Here is an 11,337-nt window from a genome sequence, read left to right as displayed (position 1 = left end):
CTCGATATGCTGTCTATATATACCAATTTCGTTTGCAAAGATGTTTTGAATGAGTAAAAAAAGCTCGGTTTCAATACGAAGGCTGATAGGAAGGTGAGGTGGAGTGATAGAAGCCTTATGAAGTTCTAATATACACACACACACACAATAGGTAATGCAATAGTCTGATCGAGTTATGGATTCGCAAGAAGATAACAAAGCCAAAAGTCCAGCTCTGTACCTGCGAGCATGGCGGGGTACATGTTGTCAGCAGCTACCCCTGCAAAGCCGGTTCGGAACGAGAACGATCAAAGAGTGGAAAGAGGACGTAGGTTTCGCTAGTGACTGTATTGAAGCCGAACTGTATGATGGCCAAAATGGAAGCGCAGTGTCATCAATCGTTCAGTTTCATGCTCTTGTCTCTTCGCTTAGGGAAATATGATCCTGCTCCAGAAGAAACTGATCCTCACTTTGCATCGGATGCCCTTTGCTTGCATACCTACAGCATTGTAGAATACATGGGCTACACGGTAGGTAGATATAGACTTCGGGAAGTGAAGAGTTGCTGATCCGCCGTTCACAGTAGAACCGGGGCTGACGATAACACTATACAGGCGCCAGTTCTTCAGAAGCGTGGACTGTGAAACACGTAACGTACGGCTTGTCTGGTGCAGCCCATGCCCGCCTGTTCCGGTTCCCGGAAGTACACCCAGAGGCAGCACACCTGAAGTGAAAGGAACGCATCAACTGCCTCCATCGTTCAGTGACGTCTTATTCGGGCTTACGGTCCTGAGTCACAACCGGTTATCACTTTTCGCCTCTTCAAATTGCAGCGAATAATATCTGTCTTGCTCAACGCTGTCCAACTTATCCCCGTTCTGGCTTCAGTTGCGATCCAACGCTAGCCACAATAATCGACGGCCACGACTTTCCGTTTCATCCTCGGCCCCCTTTGGCGTTTTCACTACTATAGAAACCTCTCCTATGCTCCCTTGTACCCAGCTGTATACCGAAACGAAGCAATGGTATAAAGTCTGTTTCCAATGTTTGTTGAATATTTGTCTGTGGTTATGCGCTAACTCCAGCGGATGTTATTACGATGCTATTTTGGGGGATAGAAATATAGAGAGTCGCTTCGTACGACATCTTGCACTTAGCATACGGAAAAGAAATATACAGTCCTACATACAATAAAGGCCGTATAAATGCGTGTCTAATACGATGGTTCATTGAATTGCTAGTCTTTTTTTGTGAAACAGGCGCCCTCTGATGTGTGAATTGGTAGTGATACTTGGATGCATCAAACTGCTTTCGAAACGAATCGTGGCCTCCTCTTTTGGTTCTGATGAGGCAATCAGAATTGCGGTTGAGCAGTCTACAGGGCTTTAATGAAGAAGTACGCAAATCATGCATGTTCTAACGGCGGCATACAATACGTTTGATGCATCTCCCTTAAGATCCTTCTCTAAAGATGATCCTCGTCTATACGCCTTATTGGCCCCTGTACCTTTGCCGGTTCGCCTAGGACTTGTCCATGCCTCTATGCGAAAGCTAACGAACCGCAAAACCCTCATCCCTATCTTTCGGACCATACTGCCAAGTGTCCACATGTGATGGTGGCAGCCGACTCTCAGCTTCTGTGGGTGCCCATCGACCGGGAGTTAGGTCGCGAGGCACTTCCCTGGGTCCGGTGACTTTGTTTGTGGAGTTACCGTTCAGTCCTTGTATTTGTAATGGGTGTACGTTGTTGGGCATCCACTGAACTGGCATTGGATCCTGTACATTTTGCGTTTTTCTCTGAGGTCTATCGATGGAATGATCGTTATTACCACCGTCTTTCTTAGCCAGCGGGTCTTCTAAGTTGCATGCGTTTGTATCGTTTTGACGCTTGGCATTCTTCAGAATAACAGAGACCAGAATTGCGCCTGTTAACAGAACTAGGGTAGTGACTCCAACGAGGAGACCTACCAACAGCCCAATTATGATGTTATCATTGGTTCCGCTGGCCTGGACTGTCAAAGGATAGTAAGAAACGTCTATTGGTGTAGATTCGTTCCCCATGGTGTAGTTGATACAACTCACCTGCGTGGAGTTATTCTAAACGCCAAATATCACAAACACAGAATGCTGGACCTATATATTTGACGCATTATAATACTCCCTTTTTGGACGAAGCATATAATCTACTAACTCTCTTTGTGGGCAGGTTCTTAGATCTCTTAACCGCGACTGAAGCCAATGTTGCTCTTGTTAGCCCGAGCCAAAAGAGCAGTTCCTGCGATTCTACATATGCTTCCATTTATGGACCTTTGTTACCAACGTTCGATCTGTTTCTGCCTTACGCTCTTTCCTTTATAGGTCCGTATCGTATAAAGCATTGTACCCTGTCGAAGATGGCCAAATGCTAGCTTTCTCATTGGGCCATTCACATCAATTTGTTCATCATCCTGAGGTTCTCAAGATGTTGGCAAACCTACTCAAGTACTTACTGGCGTGCTCCATTCTGCGCACTTCACTTAGCATTTCTCCTTTGGACAAACGGGTAGATGGCTACGAAAATTCTGCCTATTTTGCGAATTGGTTGGTACTATGATTCTCATTCAAAGTTTTCCCGCTAACGGATACTGGAATAGGGGTATCTATGCAAGGAATTATCGTCCTCAGCAGTTGCCCGCCGATGTTGTGACAAACATATACTATGCATTCGCAAACTTTCAAGACGACGGGACAGTGTAAGTAAGGTACATTCTAAGTCGCCTTCTCTAATGCGCTTCAGGTTCTCTTCCGATCCCTGGGCGGACACCCAGATACACTGGTCTAATGCTTGTAAGCTCATATAGTACCTAGCTGCCTCTTAAGGAACATACTGAGCCCCCCAAGCGACGCCAACCTCTGCAAGACATGCCTACGGCTGCGTCCAACAGCTTTATCTCCTCAAAAAGGCCCACCGGAATGCCAAAGTTCATCTATCAATTGGAGGGTGGACATATAGTCTGAACGGGCGGTTCGCCTCAGCTGTATCCACAGAGCCGAAGCGCATTCAGTTTGCTAAATCTTCGGTATCACTGATGAAGGATTGGGGCTTTGATGGGATTGATATTGATTGGGAATATCCTGCGAACGCCAACGAGGCGGCAGACTTTCTAGCATTGTTGAAGGCAATAAGAGCCGAACTGGACGACTACGCCGCCCGGTCCGTGCCGGGGTACCATTTTCACCTGACGGCTGCGATGCCGGCTGGCCCTGACAAGTACACGAAGCTGCCGCTGTTCGAAATGGCTGAGATAGTGGATGCGTTCAACCTCATGGCTTACGATTACGCAGGCTCTTTTTCTCCTGTGAGTGCGCACCAGGCCAATCTTTACCCCAACCCACAGAACCTGGGCTCGACTCCCTTCTCAACAGATGCAGCGATTACGGATTACCTTGCGGTCGGCGTCCCGAGATCGAAGATCATGCTTGGCATGCCCTTATACGGCCGGGCGTTTGAAAATACCTCTGGCCTTGGAAACCCTTATTTTGGTGTAGGTAAGGGGCCTTGGGAGAACGGAGTATGGGACTACAAAGTCTTGCCCCTTTCTCATCTAGACCAACAGAAGGATATCATCGCCGGGGCAACATACACACACGACAAAAATAGCCAGCAGCTGATATCTTACGACACACCTGGTATGGTCAAGGCGAAGATAGACTACTTGAGGTCCAAAGGTTTAGGAGGAGCCATGTTTTGGGAGGCTAGTGGGGACCGGAACGACGCTGAGAGCCTCATTCGAACAAGCTATTTGTCACTCGGTGCGCTTAGACAGAGCCAGAACAATCTGCAGTATCCGGACAGTACATATGCAAATATTGCTGCTGGCATGCCCTGATCGGGAGAAGCCAAGATACACGTGGTAGACTGCTACATACCAACCCCAAAGATTTATGACACTTAAATGACAGTTAAATTTTGTTGAATAATAATCAAGGTATTATCCTATCAAGAGCCCCATCAAAATAGAACCGCTAGCATAAGAGTGTTAGAATTCTCGGGCCGTGAGCCGTTTACACCATTCCCTCCAGTAGCTTCCCACTAAATTTACAGCTTCGATGCTCTCTTCCGGCTCCCAGGTGTATCTCTGCTCGAGAGGCCAGTCGCCTGCCCACATAACTAGGTATTCAGTGGATTCGTCACCGGAGTCGTCAATAATGCGGTGAGATACTAACAACTCTACGTCGTATGTTTCGCCGTTAGCATTAGGAGGGAGCCTCTCAGCTTGCGGTCGTAGCTTTACGCCGAGAATGTTAGCTTCCTGAAGTGTGGCCGGCATATGCCTTTTTCGTTTTGCGGGCCTCGGTCCAGGTCGAGGTAGTTGTGGAGGTTTCCTTTTGGGGGACTCGGCCTTATCCTTCCATTGGTAGGTAGTGATCGTAGGCATAGAGGTTCCGTGCTTTGCATTCCGCGAAGGTCTATGTCCAGTTGAAGTGTTTGCACCGCCAAGCAGGGGCAAAGCAGCAGCTTTCTTGTTGTTTTGGACGTTGATCATCTTATACAGTCCGTGTACGGTTGGGCCGCCTTCTTCAACCGTGCCGGTCATAGTGTTAGCCAAAGTATTGAAACTAGGCTTTGCTAATGGGGTTTCCGTAGCGTGTGTAGAAATTGCAACATCAAGATGAGCCAAGCTTCTGTTGAGATCTGAGCCGATGACGTGGTGGTGCTTTGTGTCTTGACTCGATGATGGCTTGGACCTATGAGGAGTTCTTTTGGCCGGTGAAAGATCGGCTGATATTGTGAAGGCATATCAGCAGGTTGCACAAAATCGTAAGAAGAGCCTTACATTGATATGGTTGCGTGCTATCAAAAGTATGGTTCGATTGTTTCATACCGTAGGCAGGGTCTGCGTGTTCTCCGTCGGCTTTTGGTCTGTAGAAAGGACCGTTAGGGGGGTTACGAAGGTATGTAACCTGTGGACCCGTTGGGCTTCTATTCCCAATCCCAGCGAAGGCGGTCTTAAATGCTTCTTTGTTAGCTTTTGCCATTTTATAGGTCTCTGGGCCTTTGGGCGGCTGGAATTGAAAGCTCGTCATGGAGTGTTGCGAGACCTGGAAGCAAATAAAAAAAGGTAAAGAAAATGTTAACGGGACGCGCGAGGGAGGGACCTTTTTATATTGAATATCCGTTTCAATTTGTAGACTACCCTTGTCGAGGGCTGACCGCAGTTGTTACCAGCAACTTTTAGTGGATCGAGGTAACCCATGTTTCTTTGTGGCGAGTAAACGTTTTGGAAGACTGTTAATTGGTTTGTGCTAACGCTGATCCGCGGTTTCCACCTCCAATATGTTGTATTATAAAGCACGGAAAGCGCTGAGGGAAGCATACGACCATGCGAACACCAGCTCGTACATAATTTATACTTTGCCATCGAGCGAGTGAGGTATCAAATTGAACAACAACATCGATTACTAGACAATAATACTGTGTACCGCTTCATTAATAAACTTTTATACTGTCTTCCAAATTAGTGTAGTTGGTGGTCTTAGTTGCATCCTACCCAAGTCGTTTGACCCAGCTCCGTATCCCACGATCGCAGCTTCGCACGTAATCGATATTCTTCAACGACCAAATAAAGTTAAGCAGAAAATTGTTAATCAATACCATTGTTCATTTCGCCATCCACAGTGGAATCAAGTTGGAGTGCAAATTTTAATTTTTGAAACACCTTGTCACCATTCAGTACCCTGGAATATTGGCTTCCATGCCTGTGTTTTATCCATCAGGACCTGCTAAACTCGTCCACCAACTTACTAAGCACAGTTGCATTCAAGTATAAACCCCTGCCTTCCCATGATGCACCGTTTCGTGCTAATACACGGGCGACGGCGAACCTTCCTTCTTTGATTGCCCACCAGATTGCACTATGTCCTTCCATCGGATGGTTGATGTCCTTGGAGGCTGTGTAAATTAGTTCGAGGACATCTTCCCAGTTTGATTCGCGGCTTGCGTTGCTCAAGAACCATGCTGTGGCTATCGCGAGGATGGGGGGGATCTGAGTGCCGCCGGGTAACGCATCCACCCGTGCGCCGGCTTTCAACAAGCGCCGTGCTATCTCGGGCCTATTGCTATTGATCGCCTCTGTCAGCAGAAGGTAGGTTTCGGTAGTTCCGTGTACCGTTCGTGTTGGGTTCGGGTCGGCCCCAGCGTCTAAAAGCGCCTCCACAATCTTGATATGGCCAAAGCGAATGGCAAAAGCAAGAGGAGAAATTTGTGGATCCTTGAGTGGCGAAGACACAGCGGCTCCTTCATCAATCAGGTATTGTATTGTAGAAAAGAGGTCTGGAATAATAACCCGTGGCCAGGCATCCCGCCACCCTCTATCATTGGGCGACGCAACTCGAAGACTTGCTACGGGCTGATATGACGCGTCAGCATCACATATCAAATTCACGAGGGGCCCGCTTCCATTATATTTCATGTTCCCGTTGACATCGGCTCCCAGTTGGACGAGAATGCGAGCCTAAATGCACGTTAGAATAAATTTGGATAAGCGAAGATCGAACCAAAAGAGTCACTTGACTTATGCCGCTAAGTCGAGGAGAGGCTTACAACAGAGTCGTTGACTGCGTAATGTATTGGAGTCCTTCCCAGCCCATCTAGGGAGTCCACATCAACACCATCCTCTTCCATCAGGAGCCCAGCAATATGAGTATTGGCACGGAAAGCGCAGATATGCATTAGAGTATAACGATTATTCCTGAGATGATAGTAGGGCACCGTCGAGCAAAGATGGCTTCGCGCCGGACATGCTCGGGAAACGAACAGTTGCAGTTTGCTGTTATCGAACAACTGGTTCAATACCTGTGGCGCGTTTTGTCCAGTATTTCGAATCGCAGCTATGGCCATCTCGTAGGTCTTCTGCATGCCGTACCAACAACTGAATTGAAGTGCAAACGGTACACTGTTCTGAGGGCAGCTAACGACGTCCTGTATATAGAACCGAGGTAAGATTCTTTCGCACATCATGCGACAAGTAGTAGCGAGTCTGATGCCATCTTGGGGGGATGCTTCGTCCAAGATGGAACCGAGCAGTTCGTTCGGGAGTTCTGTGATTGTGGTTTAGCATTTTGGAAGTCATAGTTAGTGGAGTGGTGTCTTGAGAAGTTGGGCTCGGAGAAAACACTACAGCACTATTCTCCCCATATCTCACCTTTTAACCAGCACTTTCCGATCGCATCTTGAGCAGTATGCGCCATACTGACTTTGATGCCACGGGAGCCAGTACTATATGCTATCAGACTGTTTAGTGAAGTAAGTTTCCAAACATCCCAAAAATGCTTTCCAATCTGTTGGACGTCGAACAAGGCGGAAGCGAATAGTGTATTTATAATTCACGCCACGCGGCCGTACATAAACTACGAGCATCCTGTTTTGGTTTTGCTGATTGTTGATGAACTTCAACACCACGCAGAAATTGAGTCCACTATGGAGGCTGGAGAAATGGGTCTTGATATGGCGCCGTTTTAGCTCTTGAACGTAAGTTATGGGTCTTAAAGGCCTTTGCTGTAGAGCTTGTTCCGTATATTGAACAGTCTGTCTGGAACAGTATCTCAATTTACCGTAATAATCAAGTCTAGTAGGGTAGGGTCTGCAATTCGAACTCAAAGGGCGAAAAACAACTTTTAGGCTCAGGGGGAGTTTTATCTGGGCTCATCGAGTTGTCGCTGCTGTTTTCAGGTGATGCAAGTTCAGTTCTGGTACAGCGTTTTCTTCACATTACTCACTTGAACTATGATCGCCCGGCGCCGGTTAGTGTTTCGACGCAAATACATTACCATAGAATACTGTCTAAGTGGAGCAGCTGAAGTACATATTAGCACGAAGGCAGTCACTTCCGCTGAATATGATCGGTATGAGAAGGAACTGAAGTTACGTCCGTATAACCTACCGCCTGAAACGAAAGCGCAAGATGTGCATCCACCACTCAAGGAAGAAGGAAAGGGAGGGAAAGGACACAAAGACATATATGAGAGGGGCTTTATATTCAAGTGGCCATAGCCGTGAATATACCAGGAAGTAAGGCATATATGGGATACAGTTCGTCATCGCACATCAGACCATGAAGATTACCAAAGTCAGCAACCGGAAAAGACAAGGTTGGCAGTTTAAGTGCAAGGCGATGCTCGCTAATTACATCAGTTCGTCAAGTAAAGTTCCTGTTAGGCATTGATTACTAACATTTTCAGCCTAGCACATTGGTGACAGATTAATCTACCCCAACTTCTTTTGATCACCACGGAAAAGGAGGCAACCGCTTGGAAACGCTTACCCGAGGGAGGATACCTCTTTGCAAAATCTAACCAACCTTGGAGCGTGAGCATGCAAAGATAAATACCGGATGCTTCTTGGAAGCTGTGCATTCACTGTACAGTGGTGAGGGAACCAGCCGTGTTGCAAGAGAATTATTATTATGCTTGAAGTACGAAGTAAACAGCTTTGCATTACAAAGGTCTTGTAGGATTTGCGATCTATTGCCACGCAGGACAACCCTTAGCCAATTGAAAATCTACAGTATTTTAATTCAATAACACGTCCTACGCCTTTTCGCAGGATTCGGGCTAGCCTTCTGGGCTTCTTCTCCTTCTTCTACAGGTCTTTTCCTGTGGTCAGCAGTCCCGAAGACGGCGTTAAGTTTCTGCAGTTCAGCAAGACCTTCCAGAGTGAAAGGTGATCCGCTAATATGACTGTGATAGTCACCGACAGCCAGGGATATGGAGAAAGGCCGGTCGCGGCTTTTAATCTGGAAGCTGACTTCCTGGTGGAATTGCTCTTGTGTGTTCAAAGTTGGGCTCCCCCAGACTCCCTTGATGGTGCGCTGATGGGCTACGTGAAGTGAGGCCGAGGATTGAGCAAGCTGGCACATAAATGCGCTATATTCTGGTGTTTTCGGCTGTAAGCGGCACAGAATCCTGCCCGCACAGAGATAGACCCCATTCTGAAATCGGAAAGGGGCATCTGGACTGAGCTCGAAGACAAACAGCTCCGCCTTGATACGGTGTATCAATGGTTCTAGGGATGGTGAATGAAGAATTTCGTCCCGGGCGAGCTTGGCCACATTTTGCATCCCTGCCACATCGTCGAGAGCGGGTACTGGGCCTTCAAACTCAATATCAAACCGGAAAAGGTTACTTTGGCTATCAGACTTGGTGTGGCGGAGTAGCTGTTGCCAGCTACTGCCTTGCCAAAATGCACGGAAAATACGCATCGGAAATGAGTCTTGCAGGAGCCGACGCGAGTCCCCAAGTACGGGGCTGCGTGTCTTCGCCGCGCCTGTCCCGAGCGACACGATGATACTAGGTTCAGCCCCTGACGCAAAGGCTTCTTGAACTGCTATCGCAGCAGGGTTGTTGAATGCAAGCCCGCCGTCTTGAAATGTGCCTAGCCCATCGATGCGCCTCGGCTTGAAATAGCTTAACATGCGTCAGTATATACATCGGCTGTGCGATCCTACAGTACTTACTAAGGTGCTGCGGTACTGCAGCGTATACTACAATTAGGTTAGCGATAGCCTCGCAGAGCGACATCAACTTACATTTCCCACAACGGAATCTGGCCAGTACTGCTTTGAGGCTTGAACACATGGTACTCTGCCTTAGGTTAGAATCATTGCATCCAAGGCGACTTTTCACATACCGGAATCTGCTCGTCGGTGTCCAACACCGTTATAAGTAGTGAAGATACATGCACTTGCATCCTGCGTCGTAGTTACTGTGATTCCGACTTTGGCTCCAAGTTCAGTAGCTGGAGAACAAGCCTGTATACTCTTCTCACCGAACACCTGGAGCAGCACGGCCTCTAGCGGTTTGTTCGAATACTGGCTGTCTAGTACCAGGGTAGCCAGGAGCTTGAAAATGGGCAACAGGATCGGTAAACGTGGCCACCACCATCGGGGTTGAAAGGCAACTTTGGCAAGATTTTCGAAGCTCGCAATGCATTCACCGGGAGACCACCCATTTATCCACAATGCTGCAGCCGTTATTGCACCTACACAGCCGTATATTAGTATAAAGAATCAGCTAAGCCTCCAACCCAACTTACCAGAGCTGGTCCCATAGATAAGGTCGAAATGTCGCTGGACTGGACAAGGTAACCCAATGCACTCTTGTAGAGTTTCAATGAATACAAGAGGGGCTATACCCCTAGTACCACCGCCGTCAATGCTCAAAACACGTACGCTCGCGGTGTCAGGCCTCATGCCAATTTCAATATCTCCTACGCTCTTACCGCAAAGTATGCAGGCTTTTAGACAAAACCCCCACGGGTTTTTTGTGCCTTGACCAAAGACCCTTACACAATTCTCACAGATCATGTGGCCGCAAGGGAGGCTGAACTGAGGCGGACGTCTAACGCAGCTGAAACAAGTGACATCTGAGAACAAACCAGAATACTCTTTGCGAAATTGGCTCAGATTGCTCCTGTGAAGCTCAGCAGCAGACTTGACACGTCGGAAATGTCTGTATTGTTCAAGGACATTGTTCTCCAGCAGGCTCAAGAAGGAAGCAGGCAACCGGAAACTAGTCTCATGTTGTGGCCATTCATCATAAATTCGTTCACTTGTACGTCGGTATAACGTGATGAAGACAGTTCGAGGATTGAAATCTGGAGATTATTAGCGGCTGTTACCTCGCAGGTGTCCGACACTTACGATGCATGCCAGGTGGGTAGTGGTCCAATATAAAACTTGATGTTATAATAGGGATTCCCAACGTCGTCACGGTCTCAGTGCTTCGCATACTTTTCAAAAAGGTAATGAGATGCGTTTCAAGGTCTGCTGCAACGGGCGTCTTTAGACGTGATGCCTCAACAACCTCGAGCGGTCGTTTTCCTGGATCTACGAACCGGTCGACAGCAGAACGAATAAAGCTAGAGAAGTGCGGGACCGAGAACAGCAAACCCTCACGTCTCCGACGTGAAGTGCTCGACAGAGACCAAATCTTGGCTTGGAGTCTGTTCCATGGCCTACTCTCGCATTTCTTAGTCGCTCTTGTTTCGCGCACGCTCTCTGCGATATTGAAAACTTGGTATCCGCGGAAGCGGGGTTTGATACCACCTTGCGTCCGAACAAGTTCACGTAGCATCAGTTGTTCGTCTACCTCCAGGTCTTTGCTTACGACGATAAGAAGCCATGGTTGAATTCCGGTCAAGGCAAATTGCTGATCCGGGTGTAGCCAACTTCGAAGGTGCTCGGTAACCTTCGCCATACCTCCGAGATCGTCGACAAAAAGACAGACTAGGTCGGAAAATGGAAGAAGCAACTGGTTGTATAGCCGAGTAACGGAATTTTCCATGCTCTCGAAGCCGAGAGACGACTGTACTTGGTACAT

The 11,337-nt window shown here is 47.8% G+C and overlaps 3 protein-coding genes across 3 annotated transcripts; 1 reads left to right on the top strand and 2 right to left on the bottom strand.

Annotated features, from left to right (window-relative positions):
* Positions 1 to 2,440: 2,440 nt before the first annotated feature.
* PG985_005751 (Chitinase) lies at positions 2,441 to 3,848 on the top strand (the record flags this gene model as incomplete). Its single annotated transcript, XM_066825520.1, has 4 exons — positions 2,441 to 2,559; positions 2,613 to 2,711; positions 2,756 to 2,805; positions 2,860 to 3,848. The coding sequence occupies 4 exons, from the start codon at positions 2,441 to 2,443 to the stop codon at positions 3,846 to 3,848; spliced, it is 1,257 nt and encodes a 418-aa protein (XP_066688680.1).
* Positions 3,849 to 3,998: 150 nt separating this feature from the next.
* Positions 3,999 to 7,209, bottom strand: PG985_005750 (uncharacterized protein; the record flags this gene model as incomplete). Its single annotated transcript, XM_066825519.1, has 5 exons — positions 3,999 to 4,741; positions 4,797 to 4,988; positions 5,765 to 6,473; positions 6,563 to 7,059; positions 7,164 to 7,209. 5 exons carry the CDS (start codon positions 7,207 to 7,209, stop codon positions 3,999 to 4,001), a joined length of 2,187 nt encoding a protein of 728 aa, XP_066688679.1.
* A 1,325-nt stretch (positions 7,210 to 8,534) lies between these two features.
* PG985_005749 (uncharacterized protein) lies at positions 8,535 to 11,337 on the bottom strand (the record flags this gene model as incomplete). The annotated part of the gene is made up of 7 exons (XM_066825518.1): positions 8,535 to 9,423; positions 9,474 to 9,500; positions 9,546 to 9,600; positions 9,647 to 9,997; positions 10,052 to 10,090; positions 10,394 to 10,612; positions 10,659 to 11,337. The coding sequence occupies 7 exons, from the start codon at positions 11,335 to 11,337 to the stop codon at positions 8,535 to 8,537; spliced, it is 2,259 nt and encodes a 752-aa protein (XP_066688678.1).

This window comes from Apiospora marii, assembly GCF_038362585.1.
Source record: "Apiospora marii strain CBS 49790 chromosome Unknown utg000003l_segment0_segment0, whole genome shotgun sequence".
Taxonomy (NCBI): domain Eukaryota; kingdom Fungi; phylum Ascomycota; class Sordariomycetes; order Amphisphaeriales; family Apiosporaceae; genus Apiospora; species Apiospora marii.
Note: the sequence above shows the minus strand (reverse complement) of the source record. Positions and strands in the feature narration are given on the sequence as shown.